This window comes from Colletotrichum chrysophilum (genome assembly GCF_026319265.1).
Source record: "Colletotrichum chrysophilum strain AFK26 chromosome Unknown scaffold_20, whole genome shotgun sequence".
Taxonomy (NCBI): domain Eukaryota; kingdom Fungi; phylum Ascomycota; class Sordariomycetes; order Glomerellales; family Glomerellaceae; genus Colletotrichum; species Colletotrichum chrysophilum.
In genome coordinates this window covers 90,631-110,401 of record NW_026517307.1, presented here as the reverse complement: position 1 = coordinate 110,401, position 19,771 = coordinate 90,631, and the positions used below count along the sequence as shown (strand labels likewise).

Sequence of the window (19,771 nt, the reverse complement as noted above, 5' to 3'; positions counted from 1 at the left end):
CGTTACAACTTACCAGCCAAGGCAAGACGGGACAAGGCACCCAAAGTAGGTACCTACCCATGGTCTCCATCGCACCTGGAGCAGATGAGACACCTTGCCTGCCTTACCTGGCGCCTTACGTAGCCCGTGGAGGAGCCAAGGTCGATAGTAAATTATCGACCAGTCAAACCTGAAGTGAGGTGCAGAGTAAGAGAATTGTCAGGTCAGCTAATAAGGCATGGTCAGCACAGAGCTGGGCGAACCCTCCGTGCCGTCCGAAGAATTCCACATCAGCGGCTTCCACTTATCTTCTTTTTTTTTGGTGCCCTCCATCGCTGCGACTGACTGACTGTCCTTGACCTCCTGCAACCTGCACCTCACGCTCACGCTCCTTTCTCTCCATCTTGCATCCAACAGCTCCACACCCGTCGCCTCCCTGGTGCTTCGACCTTCGACTTCCTCCCCTCCCCTCCTCGAGTCGCCTCGATTCTACCAAACTCGACGCAGACAGGTCCTCCTTACCCTAATTAAGATCCTCAAGATCCTTGCCGAGCAAGTCAGACCCATCTGCGATCCATCTGCATATCTTCCTTACGAATCCTGTTGCCGGAACCACTTATCTTCCATCCGTGCAACCTCCACTGCAACACCGGCTGCTTCGGTCGCCTCATCCACGCCGCTTAAAACCTCTTCACACCCCGTTTGTGGACAGCTCAACTTCTTCAACCTGCTGCATTACAGCTTCCAGTCCGCCACATCACCATGTCCGTCCGACAGACGAGGCGCCAGGCCGCCCAGGCCGCTGCCGCTGCCGCCGAATCCCCAAAAGTCGCAGTCGAAGAGCCAACCGAACAGGTCACGATGAACGGAAATGGCAATGGAGCTACCAGAACGGAACCCTCGGAGAGTGGTCCCAAGGAGAACATTTTCCTATTCTGGCCCAACATCATCGGTATGGCTGCCCAGCGAGCTCCCAAGCTTATCACCATGACGTTGCTAACTCTTGTTTCATCACAGGCTACTCGCGCATTGTCCTCGCCATTGCCTCTCTCTACTACATGCCCCTCCACCCACGAACATGCTCCCTGCTATACAGCGTGTCCTGCCTTCTGGATGCCCTTGACGGTTACGCCGCGCGCGCTTTCGAGCAGTCGACGCGCTTCGGTGCCGTCCTCGACATGGTTACTGATAGGTGCACCACTTCGTGCTTGCTGGTTTTCCTGTCTTGCGCTTTCCCTCGATGGACCATTGTTTTCCAAATGCTTCTCTCCCTCGACTTCTCTAGCCACTACATTCATATGTATGCCACCCTGACCATGGGAGGCTCCGATACCAGTCACAAGAATGTCGACAAGAGCCGCAGTTGGCTCCTGAACCTGTACTACACCAACAAGGTGAGTCTTTGTCGATTTCTGATTCTCCGACACCATCTGACTGACTTGTTTGCAGACCGTCTTGTTTGTTTTCTGTGCCGCCAATGAGCTCTTCTTCATTGCGCTCTACCTCCTCTCCTTCTCCTCCCCGCTCCTCTCGCCGTCTCTGCTCAACTCTGTCTCGAACTCCGACGCCGCTCAGATTCAGGCTGGTGCGCAGGTTAACACTTCTCTGCTCAGCCAGATCTTCCCGAATCCTTACAGCGCCGCCGCTCTCGAGATGGCCCGCGCAAACAAGATGGACTCTTTCTGGCCGTGGGTGCTTACTGGCGTCAGCTTTCCCATCATGGCCATGAAGCAGTTTATCAATGTTGTGCAAATCGTCAAGGCGAGCAAGTGGCTTGCCGAGGGCGATCTCGCAATGAGGCGGGCGCAGGGTCTTCCAAGGAAGGTGAAGAGCACCTAAGGGAGCACGCGGGTTGTGCGCAACGCCAACGACATCATGACGCCCTGACAGGCTGCGTCGAGATGACTTGCCCGACAGAATCAGCCCAATACACACATCCGGCTTCATGCGATGTGATTGGGCGAGCTGAACTAGGTTGGAGACATGAGACGGTCTGGCGAGAGAAGCCAGGTCACTTTCAACGAGGAGTTTTCTGGAGATCCAAAGGAGCAGAGCCGCTGTAGGCATATTTGCGTCGTAGAAGGACATGTGGGCGCATGTAGGACCACATGAGAGCGACTGACTGATTCTCGTGTGTGATATTTAATGAAACCAAGCGCCATCTAGCATGGCTGGCCGGTCACGGCCGATGACAAGGGGGAGGGACCACAATCGACAAAAATGTCGAACTCAGGAGTCTGGAGTCTATCATTTTTCCCCTTTGAATTTTCATCCAATAGTAGATTAATTGAGGTTTTACTCGTTCATAGTGCTTCTCGGCAATGCTATGTTGTAAACTACGGTGGTTCTGCAAGTGAACACTTGACTGACGGCAACATTTGGGGATGCCAGGATTATCTACGAATGGATCTTCGCCTAATATTGTGGTCACGCCTCATCTCGGTTGAGCATCCGTGATCTAATCCAGCGTCTTGGGTATAACACCCAATCACCGAGTCGCTTACATTCTAATAATAACACCACATGCCCGCCAGGTTCACTGCGACGGTCAGGTACGTGCAATTCCTGAACTCCCAGACCCGGCTCCGACAATAATCGGCTCCTTTTGATGCTGGTCCTCGCTGACATGCCCCGCTCCGGACGCCGCTCCGGTCGTTGGTGCCGTATACCCCGCCCCGGAGGGTCCGTCGTCCGTCTTCGCCAGGCCGTACCACGCCACCACAAGGACGCCGAGGATGCCAGTGATGCAGCTGAAAACAAGGGCAACAATGCCACGAGCGGTGAATCTAGTCATGACAAGTCAGCATATATGAAGCAGTGGAGATGGGATCCGGGAGTACGCACCCGTCTGGGAGACGCGCTGGCGGGGTGCTCTGGCCGGACAGGTCGAGATAGTCCAGGGTGTTCGCCGCCGCGTTGCCGGTGATGGGCACGTTGCCCGCAGCACATACATCCTTGTGGTTCTGGGGGATTGTGAGGCTCTTTTGCAGGTCAAGCGGTGCCTCGACGAACGTTGCCATCAGGCCAGAGGTAACATGCCATTCAATATGGCAATGGAAGAGCCAGACGCCGGGGTTGTTGGCCTTGAAGCGGAGCACGATGTTGCCATTGGGCCAGACGACGAGGGTATCTCTCCGCATGGGGGTCTTTGGGAAGTCCGCCTCTGAGACGTTCGCATTTTCAAACGTTCCGCATTCCTCGGGAGCGCGGTAGAGTGCCTGGAAGTTGTGGCCGTGGAGATGGAAGGGGTGGCGGCCAGGGTCAAGGTTATTGACGATGATTTGCACGACCTCGTCGCGCTCGAGGACGAAGCTGTGTGTATATGTTCCGTACACCTGCGGGTTTGTTGCGTTGCCTCCCGCCGAGAGCGCCGTGTAAAGCGTGGGTACTTTGGGGGCCTTGTAAGTGATATCATTAAAGAAGGCGTAGTTTGCGCCGTCGCCTAGGTTGTCCATGATTACGTCCAACTCGACGGTCTGCGAAGGCGAGGTGAGCAAGGGTTGCTTGTCGTAGGGAACAAGGGTCATGTCGTCGAAGGGCGCAAAGCTGTCGAGTGTCGCAGCCTGGTTCATCGGCTTGGATGAATCGTAGACGAGCCATCCCGTGACGTTGTAGTTGAGGTCTGGCGGGAGGGTGTCGAACAGGGACTACATTGGTTAGTCGAGAACCCAGACACGGGGGCGTCTTGGAGAATCATACCGTGTCCATGCTACCAACGATGGCAAAGTTGGAGCTGGTATCGTTCAGAGTCTTGACGAGGAAGCTGCAGCGCTGTGCGGCGGCGAGGTAAATCATGCTTGCGTCCGCCGGCTCCGTGTACACGCCGTCGACCTCGACAATGGAGATGTTGTGACCCTCGATCCAGACATACTGGCCTGCGAACGCTGCCATATTGACCATTCGGAAGAGATACGTCTTCCCAGGTTGGACGGCGACCGTGAGGTTCTGGGTATCGTTCATGAGGGCTGCTTGAGGAACGGGTTCGGCGCCTGTCGGGTTTCCCTTACTCATGAAGGGAGGGATGAGATCGGCCATTTGGTCATGGTACCAGTCGGAGAGCGTCACGACGACCTCCTCATCGTACTGACCCTTGAATGGGGAGTCGGGATCGTGGATGACGACCGGGCCCCTCAGGCCGTCGGGGTACTGAGACTGGGTGTGTGAGTGATACCAGTAGGTGCCGGGCTGCTGAATCTGTAGAGAGTCAACCGGGCGTTCAAACTTGATCTTCGCGATCGAGGAGGCCGCCTACAGTGAAGTTGTATGTGAACGACGAGCCTGGTGGTATGGCACATTGGCTGACTTGTGAAGGTCCGTCCATATGCGTCGTTCCGTTCATGAACAAGCCGTGGAAGTGGAGGGAAGTCGATTGATTACCCAAGTTGTTCTGGACGTTAATGAGAATGGTATCCCCCACGTTCGCATCGATCCGCGGAATCGGCCATTGCCCATTGATTCCAATGACTGGACGGGCAAAAGCGCCGTCTGGGTTCGCAGTCACCCAGCCAATGTTGAAGTCGTGAGAGACGGTTGCCCCAGAGGCTGGCTGCAGCAGTAATGCAGCCAGCAGGCCGAATCTGCATGCTCTTGCCGTGAAGTCCATAATTAACGGTCAAAACCAATGGCAAAAGTCAAATTCCAAGAGTCGCCTGTGGTCCAGGAAGAGGCCTTTGCTTCGTCTGTCCTTTTATCCTGAGTGAAAGACAGGAGGAGCGACAGCACGTATGACCGACTACCAGAGAGGAGGGAGAGGATGGCGAAGGAAATGAACCTCAGCAGGTTTTGTCTGGACTGGACCAAACGGCAACTTGTGGCGACCATTGCTGGCCAGGGTGACCTCCGTCCTGGCCGCCGAAGCATCTTATCAATCTGATCTCCCAATGTGCCCCCGACACAAGCTGTTCCATGTCCTAGACCGGCACAGAACGAGGGGCTTGTTAGTGCAAGACAAATCTTATCAGATGCTACGAGACATTTTTCCTCTTGCTGCCACCCACACACCTCACTAGTCCGGAAACCACCTTAGCATCTGGCCACCTGCCTTGTTGCCCTTGATGTCGATTCCTCGCTAATGACCGGAATACCAAAACGACGCAAGCGAAGCGCCCGTAGTCGAGCGATTGGCCCGCCGGAAAGTCGGCATGGTCCCAGTCGTCGAAAATCGCAGGGTTAGCAAGGTTGTTGCTGCAATGAAGATCAGCTAGCTGGGGCCCCTACAGCCGAGAAAAAGCTTGTCCCTCCACGCTAAACCAGCCCAGGGCTGCCGCCAAAGGGTCCCTGAGGGTGGGCGGCGATGGGGTCCGTTTCCATTTTACCGGTGCTGCTGCTCTCTTACCTCTGACTAGCTTCTCCCAGGCGGGCGAGCTGGTCGACGCCAACTCTGGATGAACGGCACACGGGCTGCAGCTGGCGCATGCTTCTCAATCCCTCGAGGAAGCCCAGGTACGCAGCAGGTGGTCAATCTCGTGCGCTCCTGTCGTCTTCAAAGAGGGTGTCGTTGGCTTGGTCTCAGAGCTTGCGAAGAAAGGAGCGCCCGCCGGTGGGAGAGGCGTAAAGCGCATCCAACTGTCAACCTCTCAGGTGACGGATCGGCACCGATGGGGATGATCAAGATGGGACTCCGCCATCGTCGTCTCGGGCCAGCTAATTTGTTTGCGAGTAATGAAGGGGGCTGACAAGATGTGGCTTAATGTTTGTAGGTGGCTACCGCTGGCTAGTTCCGAGATGAAGCTGACTTGTTGCGTTTTTCATCTCTTAGCCTGCCACATCAACTTCCAAGTGCGCCGCCATTTCCTTGCCCTGCGGACAGTGGCTGAAAGACCAAGTGCCGTTTGCCGATGTGTGGCTTCCATCGCTGTTCGAAGATCAGGAATGTCCTGGCATCTGTCAAGCAATGTTCACAGGCGGACAAGACCTGACCCAGCCGATGACAGTCTCATCAGTACGCTTGATGTTCCGAGCAAGCTTGCTGTGTCCGTGCAGTGCTTTTCAGCAGCACGACTCTGCGCTCTCAAACTTTCAAAAAGCCTTCCATATAATATTACAGCGACATAAATGCCTCGAGGACCCTTGGCTGTCGGAGACCCCAACCCACGCTAGGCAAGGCGAGACGGGTCCAAGGTAGGGATGTAGCACTTGCCGTCCGCCAGTTCGACCTCCAACGTGAGCAACAGGAGCCGATGGTACTAAACCGAGACCACAAAGCTTGTCATGCGAAAAAGGGCCCGGTGGAATGTAACCCATTCAACCTTGGAATCAGAGGGCAGGCCAATTGGCTCTGCTTCCCCCAAAGATTCTGTGACGCTTGCACCAGCATCTTGTCCCATCCCACCTCGCCTCATCTTGCCTGCTCGGCTCATGTGCACCGCAGGGTACTTTGCAGTCCGGTCACAAGCTGGTCAAAGCCTGTGCCCGTCAAACATTTCACGCCGGGATATGGTCTGATGATTATCGAGATATGCCTGGCGTCTTTCATTTGCCCTGGAGATAAGCTAGCGTTCCGCCTTCGGCCCTCGCCTCTGCTCCTTTGCCTCCGTGGTGGCCCGTCCCAAGGCCTTGGCCCCCCCACACACAGCCAGCTTGATCTAACCATTATCAGATTGATCTTTATCAGATCAATCAGGTCTTTGCCGTCAAAGACTGGTTGTTACCCTACCCAAACTCCTTTCCGTTCTCCTGGCCGCGCTTGAATGTTGATTCCTCGTTTCTATCCATCCATGCCAAGATGACCGTCGACGTCTTCTCCGTCCCAGTCTTCCTCGTCGTGTTCCGAGAGAGTCTCGAGACCGTCATCATTGTTTCCGTCTTACTTGCGTTCCTGAAGCAAACACTCGACGGCCCTCATAGAGATGTCGCCGTTTACAAGTCTCTGCGCCGGCAGGTAAGGAAACGCCGACACCACCACCCTGCTCGAACTTCTTCTCATTGTGCTGCTGTAGGTATGGCTTGGCACTGGCATAGGTTTCCTGATATGCCTGGTCGCCGCGGGCGCCCTCATCGGCGTCTTCTACAAGCTCGGCCGTAACAGCTGGGAAGCCCATGAGAACTACTACGAAGGAGCCTTCTCCATCTTCGCCGCCGTCATCATCACAATCATGGGAGCCGCCCTGCTCCGCATCGGAAAGATGCAGGAGAAGTGGCGCGTCAAGCTCGCCAAGGCCATGGAAGCCCCCGTCAAGACCGGCGCAAAGAAGGGGTGGTTCAAGCACTTCATCGAAAAGTACGCCATGTTTGTCCTCCCGTTCATTACCGTGCTCCGAGAGGGCATCGAGGCCATCGTGTTCGTCGCCGGTGTCTCCTTCTCGGCCCCCGCGACCGCCGTGCCGCTTCCTGTGGTCATCGGGTTGATCGTCGGCGCCTTGGTCGGTTATCTTCTGTACAAGTAAGTCCTGTCCAGTACCGACGAACCCTTCTGTGAGGTCGCTGACACCGCGAATAGGGGTGGATCGACCGCGAAGCTGCAGGTTTTCCTCGTCATATCTACTTGCCTTCTCTACCTCGTCGCCGCAGGCCTCTTCACCAGGGCAGTTTCGAACTTTGAACAGCAAGCGTGGAACAACGTGGTCGGCGGCGATGCTGCGGAGCTTGGGAACGGACCGGGCTCTTACGACATCGATAAGAGCGTGTGGCACGTCAACGTGAGTTCTCGACCCCAGTGAATGTGGCTTCGTGGCATACTAACAGTCGGAAAAAGTGCTGCAGCCCTGAACTCAACGGAGGCGGTGGCTGGGGAATCTTCAACGCCATTCTGGGATGGACTAACTCCGCAACCTATGGCTCGGTCATTGCCTACAACGTGTACTGGATCTTCGTCATGGCTGGCTTCTTCGTCATGAGGTTCCACGAGCTCAAGGGACACTGGCCATTCATGAAGCCAAAGACAGCGCAGAACGGTGTTGTCGGCAGCGGTAGTGATGCCCAGTCTGACGACAGAGTCTCTGACAAGGCTTCGGACAAGGAAAAGGTGCCTCCTACCACGAAGACAGTCACAGCTTCCTCGTGATGACGACCAACCAGTAATGTCACGATGGCCACCTGAGTTGCGCTATCGTCTGTTGAGGCCCGGGCAAGTTAACCTGTAGATATTTCGTTTGCCTTGGGATAGTCTAGGCACATGCCACGTACTGCTAGATGCGTAATACGGCACCGTTAATTGACTGATGGACGAATTCGCTAGTATTCAGGTGTCCAATCCCACTTATCGGCGGTGAATAGCTTGCGTGCTATCTTATCAGCGTACATGTTGCCCTCATACCGCAGTCGTTGGTCACTTGCCAACCCCCGAGTGAATTCAAACCTTTCTTCTTCCCTATCTCGCCCCGAGCTCTCATCATCGGGAATCCATGAGGCAGACATACGGCTGTCCTTCCACTCGACCTGTGAGATGGAGAGGACCGTTGAAGACAGCATCGACCTGATGTATTCCAGAATAGGCTCCAGGCGAGTTCGAATACCACAGTTGGTATGGTGCTTGTCAATCTGGTAGCTCGGGACCTGCTTCAGAGTTGCCAGTATCTCCTCAATATCGATTACCGACGCATCTGGGATGTTGTCGAGAGAGCTGGGCCCAAAGTCGACGATGCCCATCAACTCTTTGCCGGTGAAGAATTTGAGTATTTGGCCGAGCTGGAAGGAGTCGCATGCTGAACTCGAGTCATAGCCGAGTTTGCATTGTCTCTCTCGGGAAGAGTAGAGTCCGAGGAAGTGACGCTGTATCGACGCGATGGTGTTCAGGACACATTCTCGGCGGTATTGCAGTTCTCCTGGACAAGTTTAGTTCATCGGCACATCGCTGATGGGGACAGCGGTATGAACTTACGCTCCAGGTCGTCGGGCAGATTCCACCACAGCTCTGTGCGGCTAGGCTCCTCAACAGCCAGATTGCTCCAACGGACGGAGCCGCGCAGGATGAGTTCTCTCGTGTAGTTGTGAAGCCTTGGAGGCTGCTCCAAGAGCCAGGCAACCAAGATCTTTTGCCGGAGTACGTTTTCAACATCAAGAGTCTTCTTGACAGTACCGGCCCGAGCAGGTTTGGCACTTGTCAGAGGCCATTTGAACTTCAAGTCGATACTAAGGTATCTCGAGACTACGGTTCGACAATCAAACCGATCCGCCAGAATGGCTAGAGTAGTCACATGAAGCATATTGACGGAGGTGGATTGTATTTGGTTCCCATGCATGATTCTCATCAAGTCCTCAAAGACCTTTTCACGGCCAATAGAGCGGGTAGCCTCATCATCGTCCACAATGGAGATCCAGGGCAAGTCGCTGGAGTCCACCTCAGCTAGTTTGAGTTTCTCGGACACCAGGCGAGCCAGAGTCTCGTCGACTTTACTGGCCTCGGCAAACTGCTTGTTTCCGAGAAGGTTGGCAAAGTAGCGCGAATGCTTCTTCAAGACGGCGAGCTTGACGCGATGAGCGACTTTGATGCTCGGACTCAGATTGGGCTGAGGAATACGTGGGGCGCCAAACTTCTTCGTGGCAGCTTGCCAAGTCTTCCGAGCGGCGGCGAGGGTCTCTTTGGATGTCTCGAATGTAACGTCCAGCACGATGTCTCCATCGTCGGCTATGAGGACGACGGGGGCATCACCCGATGACGGATCCGATGTGTCATCCTGAACTGGCGCCGAGTCTTCCATCGTAAGACGGCGCAGCAAGGACGGGGGTAACTTTCTGCCGAGACTCAGGATTCGACATGTAGAGGCGAGAGGCATATGGCCATTTTAGGGTTTCCAGACACAAGCTTGCAACTGGATCGTTGATCAGAGGAGGGAAGAAGAGTGAGGGCCTGTTGCTGGCGTGGGAGAGGGGACATGATTTGCCTAGGCCGATCATCGTCGCCTCTGGTGCCTTGATCTCCAAGGCAGCACGGTAATGTCACTATAGTGGGTCACACAGTGCTCCTAAGTGAGGTCGGTTTACAAACTGTACGCGGAAATTGCAATGATTAGATAAGACTCGAGCACGCACTGTGATGCAACCCGCGAAGCAAGCAGGTCCATATTAGCAGATGGCAGCTGCACAAGAGCCTGAGAGGGGTCTTAGTCCATTTACCCGCATTCCCAGGGCGCGCTTCAGAGTGCGGAATTGGCTGCAGCTTGGGGAGTGACACCCAGCGTGGTAACCTACCTACCTGGTAAGGCCGCCCGGGACGCGGAAAGGGAACCTCCACCTCCACGGCTCCCGTCCTTCCTTTCCAGGCCTTGTCTTCACCTTATTACGTCGCTGGGTCCATCCATGATTCGACAACCGAGGGCAAACCATACCTTCGCCTTCGCCTTGGCCAAACCCAATCCAACATATTTCACCCCGTCTAAACCGAGAACGCCAACCAAAGCAAATACGCAACCATTGACGGCTTCCACCTTCTACTATTTCCATTCTCTTTGTGCTCGACACCCGCTCTTGTCCAGGTAGCGACAGCACTGCAAGAGCTCAATGCCTCGCCGTCGCCGACTTTGTCACTGACATTCTCACCCCTCTTTTGCATCATCATACCGAAGCTGCGCCGAGATCCTGCCGGAAACCGACGACGCCCTCCTTCTTGCTCCTCAGCCTGAAGAGTCGGAAGTCCATGGCTTCTGCAAGTAGCAAGGTCGTCCTACTTGAGCTACTGCAGTGCCGGTGACGCTCCTGACTTCCTTGACCGAATCCTCCCTATTCCCTAGTAAAATGCCAGCTCTAGTACGCTTCCACGCGCGACGAATTGCTCAACGCCATGGAGCTATTCGAATCCTGACCCGACGACTCCCGAGCCCCGGAGACCGACGATGCTTCCACAACTATTTCGTCACCCACCTTCCATCCTCGTCGATGCACCCTGACTCTCGATCGTCTGGACCTGGACATAAGCTGCCCCGCGATGCATCCACTCCCCATGTGCAGAAGCCCGGCTCTGCTCCCGCTGCTGCGGCGCTCAACATGCCCAGCCGGGATCTGACAGTCGTTCGAATTCCTTTGCGACGTGCCAAGCATCACTTTGGGGTCTTCTCGTCTAGAGGCCAGCGGCCATACAACGAAGATACAAACCAAGCTGGCACAATAAGCGTGCCAGCATTTGCCAAGAGAGGACCAATCAGTCTTCAGAGAAGGCCCATACAGAAACCTGATGAGGCTACTTCGGCTGATAGTGCACTCGGCGACCCTCAGGTCTTCTACTTTGGCGTCTTCGATGGCCACGGCGGATCCCAGTGCGCCGAATTCTTGCGAGACGAGCTGCACGGCTATATTGAGCAAGCCTCCGCAGAGTTCGGCCTTCAAAGTTCCCTGAGAAGAAGCCCTAGACATGAGACAGGGCGAAAAGATGAAGAAGAGGTTCACAGGCCTGAAGAGCTGGACATGAAGTCGGAACAGGAGGTCCGGCAGAAGATGCGGGTTCCCGAGGAAGACGCCCACGGTGTCGTAACAAATCCCGAGCGTAAGGAACCTCTGAAAGGTGTAAGCCCCGTATCAGCCAAAGTGGAAGACTTGCCAAAGGCCGTGAAAATGGAGCATGACCTTGTAGAGCAATACAGGCAGGCCGTTGGGGGATACTTCCGGCGATTCACACCCGAATTCTTCAAACAACCTGAAGAGGGTGAAGAGACCGATGGAGACGGTCCTCCCATCACGGTAGAATCGGTTCTCATGTATGCTTTCCTCAGGGCAGACTTGGACTTTATATCTGCCCAAGCCCGCAAGCCGGACCCTGACGACCCGCGCGTTGGAGACTCACCCCTTAACAACGACGAGATACTCGGGGCACCGCATATACCACCTTCGGGACACGGCATCGGGGGCTTGTCGCGCTTCAAGGGAGGGTCGACAGCGTCGGTAGCTCTCATCTCAACGCCCACTCCGGCACCGTTTTGGCATCCAAATGCCCAGTCCACCTTGGTTGTCGCTCACGTGGGCGACACGCGGATCCTGTTGTGTCAGACCACTACCGGCCTCGCGCAACCGCTGACATCAGACCATCACCCCACAACACCCACAGAAAGTCGTCGTCTGCGGCGCTATGCTCCAGCTGGCTCCATGGTCTCGGGGGATAGCTTTGGGGAGGAGCGGATCATGGGCCTGGCCAACAGTCGGTCTTTTGGAGATATGCGAAGCAAGCGTATAGGCGTATCGGCAGAGCCAGAAATCACCCGCGTCGAGATCGGCCCTGCGGAGTACTCTTTCCTGGTGCTCATGAGCGATGGCATATCGGGCACGCTCAGCGACCAGGAGATTGTCGACGTGATCAAGGAGGCCAGGACACCCGAGCAGGGCGCCAAAGACGTGGTTGATTACGCGACAGAAGTCTCGCATGACGGCGACAATGCCACCTGCCTTGTTGTGAGACTCGGCGGCTGGGAACGAAGATCAGAGGGCGGCGTCGGCAGTCTTGGAACCAAGGAAATCCGCGACAAGAGGAGGGCAGAAGCGCTTGATCCTCGACGAGGCAAGCGATAGATTCCGTTTCAATATCTGCTACGTTGCGGCTCTATTTTTTTACCACTTTGTGATACCAATCTACTGCAGTCTTTCAAGAAGAGACGGAAAGCTCTCGGCCATCGCCAAAGTCAATGATGCGTGACATGCTTAGAGCCTCAAATTCTAAGAAACTGCAAACCCGCCAAGATAGAGAGCGAAATCAAAACTCACTAGGTCTGAGGCTCTAAGATCCTCAACCTCATCGCTCCGCTCGGTCGCAGTCACAAGAAGGCACCAGTGCTCAGTATACTTTCTGTAGTATTCATCATCTAACTGATGTTTGGACGGGAACGCTTCCCAATCCTTTTTCTATATGCAAGCCCTCCGTAGGAAACAACGGGGGGAGAATATAATATTGTCGTGACCCAAATACTCCACGCAGTTGAAACAGAAATAAGGTGTAGTTGCACAAAAAGACATTAGCAGTATGTCGCTACTAAATGCGAGAAGAAATAACACCCTGATGCAACACCCGTCCGAGGGCCGATGAGAGACAGACGCCTCATCCTCTGCCTCCCCACCGTCTGTGTGCGAACTCATGTACATGGGATGATAGCATATGAATTCCTTATGTGCGAATATGCACGCGGAAAAGTCGTGACCGTAAGATTCGGCGCTGCCGTATCAAAACGCGGTTAACAATGTAATGATATGAACAACAAAACGCCTTTTGCTTTTATGCTTCATTTACCGGTGCATGCCCCATGACGGCTTCAGCTGGTCATTGAGGGCCGCTGATGTGAAGACCGTGTCGCCAGGCAGACGGCTGACTCTACCGGCACCACTGCGGATGGCGGCCTGGTTGACAGCAGAGATACCGCTGCGGTTGCTGCGAATACTGCCGGCATCGCTCATCGTGTCGGCGTCCTTGAACTTACGGGGAGGAGCAAAGTCAAGAGCGGTGAAGGTTCCCGATTTCCTCAACAAGTGCCTATTCTTGGTCAGTATGTGAGTGTAGGAAGATGGGTGAGAAAACTTACGGGCTGGGCATGGCAGGCATCTCTTCGAAGCTGCTGACCAATGGGGAGTGGACAACCTTGGGCTGAAGGTAGGGACGTCTCTCGCCTGCCGGGCTCTGGGATCGACCACGGGCGCGGTCGGCAAAGCTTTCGGGAGGAGCGAAGTCGAGAGGGTTCATGATAGCGAAGGTGTCGTCCCTGAGCTTAGCTGGGTTGGGGAGGGTGTTGAGGTCGGCGGGGGGAGGTCCCTTGGGCTTCTGCCGCACCGGGCCCATCCGGTTGGACACGGATGATCCGGGTCTGGTGGTGTACTGGCTGGACATGTCAGAGCCTCGTCTTGAGGGCCCAAGACGGCTAGACATCGCCGATCCGGCACGTGGCGGGGGTGGTCCTCTTCCTCTGGGGCCGGGACCGGGGCTGGCCATGCGTCCACCCATCGAGCCGTGCATGACTCTGGGAGGGGGCGGGCCGCGGAAACGGGAGGCGTTCGGCGGCGGAGTCATGGCACGACGAGTGACAGGCTGAGCGTAGGGCATAACGAACGAGTTCGTATCGGGGTCGAAGTAGGCATCGCCTCCCGGGCCACCCATGAAGCTCGGGTCGACATCCTCATAGTACTGAGGGTGTCCCGGGGGAGGGCCACGGCCTCGGGGGCCGCCCATGGGAGGACCGCGAGGCGGGGGCTGTTGGCCACCAGCGCCCGGGTTGTCGGGGTCGAAGTACTCCTTGTAGAAGGATCTGATTCTGTTGGCACGCTCTTCAGGATCTTCTGACTCCATGACCTCGTCCGGCGGAAGGGGACGGAAGCCGACCGACAGTCTCTTGTTGTCTTGAACCGGAATACCAAGCTGTCGAGACTCGCGGTAGTCGTTCACCTCCACAGAGCGGCGTTGAGATCGACCCCTTTCCTCATACTCATAGTCATTTTGGTCGTAACGGTCATTATAAACACTCGCTTCCTCGGGGACGATGGCTGGAAGAGTCGATGGAGCTGCCTCCTTCTGGGGCCGGGGGCTAGAGGGAAGGGAGCCGCCAGCAGGGGGTGACAAGCGGTGAGAGGGAGTGGGGAAGCTCATATCTTCCAGACCAAGGCCAATAGCCGGGATGACCGGGGCCTGGCCCTGCTCCGCCTTTGGACTGCCAGGTAATTCAGCCGCAGAAGGAGCGGTGTCCGCCGCCCGAGCCTCGGGGGCAGCAGGGTTTGCTCCCGAAGGGCGCGGGTTGGTAGGAAGGCCCTTAAGAAGAGCAGGAGAGGGTTCCGGAAGATCAGGAATTTGAGGAAGTGATGCTCTGTTGTTCTTGTCGTCGGGGTAAGGCACAGTCTCGATCTGGGGGATGATGGGCTCGGCAATGAGGGGGCTTCTGATGACGGGAGACGTGGGCGTGGCGATGACTGGCGAGATGGGCGTGAGACCGTCGGGGGCAGGAGATCCGGATCTGGACTTGGGCGTAGCGAAGGGGTCAGCCGTGACACCTGGGGGCTTGGGCAGAGAATTTTGTCTCGGGGGCAGGGTGCTGTTGGTCATGGTGGTGCGACCGGTCATACTAGAGTCGCGTCTCTGGCTCGTCGAGCGGCTGTAAACGGAGCCGTTGGGCTTGAAAGATCGGATCGAGCCGACATCACTGCCGGCATACTGAGCAACGGGGCGGTACGGGTCTGCCTCGTTGTGGAGAGTTCTTGCGAGAGAGTGCAGAGACTCACGCGAGCTCTGCAGGCCGGGAGGAAGAAGGTAGGGGCTGGACAAGTTCATGTCCATGGACAGTTGACGCTTCTTGGTGTCGACGCCCATTCCCTTCTCGCGGAACATCATGCTTTTGCGTTTTCCGCCCTTATCGGAGCTGGTCTCGCCCAGTCCGAAATCCAAGCCACGGTTCGGGTCATTCGCGTCCTCGATCTTCTGCTTGGCGAGGTTCCTTCGGTGGAAGTAGAACAGCAAGCACAAAGCGCCAACGATGGGGATTCTACAGACTGTCAGCCTACACCCGTCGTGTGAACTAGACATGTAACCTACGAGACTCCGAGGGCAATGGGCAAGGTCAGAGCGGACTGGTCGACAGGCTTCTCGCACTGGTTGGCGGATCCGGTACATTCTGCTCTCGCGCCGATGATACGAGAGGCGATCTGAATGACCTTGGCGGGAGTTGGCGATGTTGCCACGGGGTTGACGTCCCGGATGGGAATCCGGGAGCCCATTACGTAGCCATTGCCGTTGAAAGTTGCCATCGGGATATTATGGTTTCAACAACTCGGGGGGATGATTTCGTCACACAGCTCTCAACTAGCAGCTGTTCGTCTCGGTAGATTTGTCGACGGTCGACCTTGGGCGTTTCTCCTTCCTTCTCTGAACCGGTATCGCGTCTATAACAGCATAGCCTAACGGGTGGGCGTGTTGATGAATCGGTACGGGCGTCGGGGTGTTGGACAGGACGATGAACTGAACGACACCAAAGGAACTGGTCGTTGTATGCGATTATCGAATCGTGCAATCCTCCTCGGAACGAACAAAGATGACAAGCGAGAGCGGGTTTCGGGGTAAAAGAGCGACAGGGCGGTATGTATCCGTAAGTTGGTAAAGAATGACTTTCGAGTTTGACCGTGTTGTTGATTAACTCCACCGATCCATTCACACAATCCAAACAGAAGGATAAAAAAGAGTGACTCGCCCGCTGGCAGGCAGTTGTTTGGATGTGGAAAGCCGGAAGATGTCACTGGCGTAACGACCGACGATGTGGAAAGGATGGGAGGGAAGGGGAAAACGAGAGTAGGTCCGTTTTGGGGGGTGCCAGAGGCAAAAGAGCGTTCAGGTGAGAGTCGATGGGACTGAGGAGGGTCAAGAGGAGTCGAGAGAGGAGCCTGAGGAGGCTACCAAGCAGAAAGCGAGAACGGGCAAAGCACCGGAACCCTCAAGCGAAGCGAAGCGAAACGAGCCAGCGGGAGAGGCCCAAGGAGATTGAGGCAGAGAGCCAGAGCCAGTGCCAGCAACAACGGTTCGTTGGCGTTGGGTACCCTGACCTTGACCTTGACCCTGACAAGCCATGGGGGAAGAGAAGGGGAGAGAGGGGGGGGGGCCTGGCAAGCTGGCGTGGTGGTGACTGGCCATTAACCTTGACGCAGGTTGACATTGATCCCAGACGTGGACCTGGGCCTAGGACGAGGGAAGGGCTTTCTTCCTTCGCAGAGTAAGGCAAGGTACGACGAGCCTGGGCCCTTGCCAGGGCTAGGATGACAATGGGTCTTCCACTTGCACTAGAGAGCCGTGGACGCCGTGGTAGCACGGCAGAAAACTGCCACCATCGAATGGAGTTCAATAGCAAAGATTGGGGGGAACCGCTAAGAAGCAGACGAAGGGGGGTTAAAGGGGGGGTGGTGCCTGTCAAGTTTGGGATGGCGGACCGGGGTTGGAGGGGCCGTTTTGTGGGCACGGGCGAATGAAAAGCAATTTCAGCAAATGAGCCGGGGCTGGCGCGACTTTTCCCCTGGGCCGTTGTCGTCTTTTTTCCTCACCCATCACGCCTTTCTCTGCTCTCTCTTCGCTCGTCGCCGTCTTGTCTATCGATATGTCTTGCCTTTTGGGTGCATCATCTCAACTCAGCTGAGCTCACCTACCTACCACCTATCTTACCTGCAGACAGAGTTGCGGCGGTAATCCCACTCAAAATACTAAATACGGTACTCCGGCTGAGATTGGGATGCATCAGCGCGGCGGCACACAGAATGCTGCGTCCGCAACGTTTGCGCCCCCCAAACCTCTCAATCTCAATCCCATCCTCAATCCCAATGCAAATCCAGCTCCTCCATCCCATCGATCCTCATCCCCCAGTCTCCCAGGCACAGGCGCATGCTGACTGGCCACAACGACCGAGCAGTCCCTACAAACGTTGTACTAAAATCGATACACGCGCATAGTGCAACAGGGGCTCTCCTCGTCTAGCGCAGGGATTTATGCAGGAACGCGCCCCTCCTTCACCAATTGCAGCTGCACTGAGTGGGGACGCCGCACACGCTGCTCATCAGGTTCATTGGATCAGACGAACGTTGGCCTTCCAGCTCGCGCCGCTGCAAAAGAAACAGCGGCAAATCCAGCAGCAGTCAGCAGTCAGCCCGCCGCTGGATGCGACACACAGGCGCTGGGCACCGTGCAGATGATTTGCATCCATCGCCATTCGCCCAGTCGCACAAGCCATGCGCCGCCGCTTCAGACACTGTCACACTGTGATCATCCCAATTTTGCGACCAGAAAAAGAAGGGACAAACCACAAGAAAAGAAACACACTTCAATAAACACAGGCCGCCCCCGCCTGTCTTGCCCTGACGTGCCCTCAATGGCAGCCTGCCTTGGGTACCTATTCGTCAAACACCCGCCGCCCACACTCCGACCGCACACACACAACAACGTCTCAATGGCTGCACCCAGCACCGCACAGCGCGCCAATCTGCCCGTTGTCCTAGTGGCTTCAGTGGCTTCTAGATCCTCGGCCGCCGTTTCTGGATCGAGTCTGGTCTCACACTACCCCGGCAATGAACGCATTGAAGCAGCCTGGAATATTGTGAAAGCATCGGAGCACAAGACTTGTCAGCCGCTTGTCTTTATCTCTCTCACACAGTCACAGCGCGTGTGGTGTTGTGTTTTGTCGTGTCTTGAAGCCTCCCGCTGCGAAACCGCGTCCAAACCCAGCCTGGTCTCTACCGAAATTGAGGCCGTCATCGGCTCATGGGGCTCTGCCCTCTCCTTGGAACCGCCCGGGCATGGAGTCTCGATTTTTACCAAGGGGGGCCTTGGCGGTGACGACGACGACATTAACAGGAAATGTGCAACGGGATCATTGACAATGCGTGAGGGTCTCGATGGCCACCCAGCGGGCACTCCCGGGGGAAGGGGGGGCAACTTGAAAGTCGAGCCTGCATCCGTAAAAGCCTCTCCTGATAACCTCATTCGGAAAACACGGTTCACGATTCACGACGGCAACTCCAGCAAGACTCCAGACGCTCAGCCTCCCTTTCCGCTCCCCACCGCCCTCCCTCCCCGCAACCGCCTTCACGATCCACGCCCCGATAATACCGCTCCTACTCCTTAAACGTCTCTGCTAACATCGCGACTTGTCTATTTTGGGTGAACTGGAATACTCAAGCCATCCGCTCCAGTGGACGTCACGAGAGGAATGGATAGGGCTCGAGAGTCTCGGTGTCTCACAGCCGGGGCATGCGCGACGGGCGGGCGCTTCGCGCCTCCTAATTTGCGCAAGCTGCATCGGGAATCGCCTCTAGCTTCTCACCATCTTCCTACTAGTGCTTTTATGATGCATAAGTCCCGTTTGCATGCGACCGTCGTCTGCAAATTCGAACGTGCATAGCGCGGTGTACAACCTCAGTTGCTACGAATAGAAGCACGACATAAGAAAGCAAGCAACAACAAAACCTGCATCCAGAACCGCGAAGCGTCATTTCGGCCACGAGTGGTGGGTTGCACTCAGGCCCAACACCGGCGCTGCTGCTCCAGCGACGATCACTCCCTTCATCCTGGATGCAGAGACGTCCGCAAATCAGAAAGAAACAAGGAAACAAAGTGCCCCCCCTCAGACCAAGGAACTCCCGGCTTCTGAAGCTGTCGCGGCTCTCCCCTTTTACGGGGGTTCCATGGCGGCGACAACGGCGAGCCGGGTTAAGGGGCCGGTGGGAAGAGATAGCGGCAGTTGTCCGGATCTGCCTTGTACGCCGGCACGCACACGCACACACTTGTTTTCGTCGCACCGGCAGCGACATAACCGATGGAGGGGATATCGCTGCATGGCATATCATTGCAATTCATCATCCAGATCCACTGCACAAACAACTCAATCACCGTCGTCCGGGTTCCTGCCAAGGCGCGATGTTGGTCGAGTTATTTTTCTGGTATCTTTCTCCCGAGCAAATGGACAAACGACTCCATTCGGCATTCTACCCGTTGAGACTGAATGATTCAGAAAACCCGCGATACGAACCAAAATCCAAGACAGACCCTGACTTTCTATCCGAGGAGAGACAGAAGCATTCCTTCCTCTTGCGTCTGACTTACTGGCATCGTCCGAAGAAAAAGCATCGCGGTGTTGTCTCATGTGTCGCGGGGCAATCACAAGACACCCATCACCTCATCCCAGAACAATGAAGCCACCATCGTTGACTCCCGCCCTGCCGTCGTTCCGGGGGGGCCGTACGTAGTGCAGACGACGACAAGACCAGCTTGAGAGACGAAAAGTCAATCGCAATGCTTGGCCTGCCAACTCACCAGTGAAAAGTATTCGATAGATCACTGGCACTGCCTCCCCGTCATCTAATTAAGCTAATCTCGATGGGCACTATAAAGCTTGTCATTGGCCGAGACTTCTTGGTTCGCCCCATTTAC

The 19,771-nt window shown here is 55.8% G+C and overlaps 6 protein-coding genes across 6 annotated transcripts; 3 read left to right on the top strand and 3 right to left on the bottom strand.

Moving 5' to 3' along the window:
* Nucleotides 1–741: 741 nt before the first annotated feature.
* On the top strand, nt 742–1,818 carry COL26b_003547 (uncharacterized protein; the record flags this gene model as incomplete). The annotated part of the gene is made up of 3 exons (XM_053176442.1): nt 742–931; nt 997–1,373; nt 1,429–1,818. The coding sequence occupies 3 exons, from the start codon at nt 742–744 to the stop codon at nt 1,816–1,818; spliced, it is 957 nt and encodes a 318-aa protein (XP_053039529.1).
* A 709-nt stretch (nt 1,819–2,527) lies between these two features.
* COL26b_003546 (uncharacterized protein) lies at nt 2,528–4,582 on the bottom strand (the record flags this gene model as incomplete). The annotated part of the gene is made up of 4 exons (XM_053176441.1): nt 2,528–2,765; nt 2,824–3,626; nt 3,679–4,227; nt 4,283–4,582. The coding sequence occupies 4 exons, from the start codon at nt 4,580–4,582 to the stop codon at nt 2,528–2,530; spliced, it is 1,890 nt and encodes a 629-aa protein (XP_053039528.1).
* A 2,121-nt stretch (nt 4,583–6,703) lies between these two features.
* COL26b_003545 (uncharacterized protein) lies at nt 6,704–7,981 on the top strand (the record flags this gene model as incomplete). The annotated part of the gene is made up of 4 exons (XM_053176440.1): nt 6,704–6,859; nt 6,918–7,360; nt 7,418–7,616; nt 7,673–7,981. 4 exons carry the CDS (start codon nt 6,704–6,706, stop codon nt 7,979–7,981), a joined length of 1,107 nt encoding a protein of 368 aa, XP_053039527.1.
* A 170-nt stretch (nt 7,982–8,151) lies between these two features.
* On the bottom strand, nt 8,152–9,617 carry COL26b_003544 (uncharacterized protein; the record flags this gene model as incomplete). Its single annotated transcript, XM_053176439.1, has 2 exons — nt 8,152–8,741; nt 8,798–9,617. The coding sequence occupies 2 exons, from the start codon at nt 9,615–9,617 to the stop codon at nt 8,152–8,154; spliced, it is 1,410 nt and encodes a 469-aa protein (XP_053039526.1).
* A 1,174-nt stretch (nt 9,618–10,791) lies between these two features.
* COL26b_003543 (uncharacterized protein) lies at nt 10,792–12,411 on the top strand (the record flags this gene model as incomplete). Its single annotated transcript, XM_053176438.1, has 1 exon — nt 10,792–12,411. The coding sequence occupies one exon, from the start codon at nt 10,792–10,794 to the stop codon at nt 12,409–12,411; it is 1,620 nt and encodes a 539-aa protein (XP_053039525.1).
* Nucleotides 12,412–13,119: 708 nt separating this feature from the next.
* Nucleotides 13,120–15,615, bottom strand: COL26b_003542 (uncharacterized protein; the record flags this gene model as incomplete). Its single annotated transcript, XM_053176437.1, has 3 exons — nt 13,120–13,363; nt 13,413–15,353; nt 15,404–15,615. 3 exons carry the CDS (start codon nt 15,613–15,615, stop codon nt 13,120–13,122), a joined length of 2,397 nt encoding a protein of 798 aa, XP_053039524.1.
* Between the last annotated feature and the right edge of the window lie 4,156 nt (nt 15,616–19,771).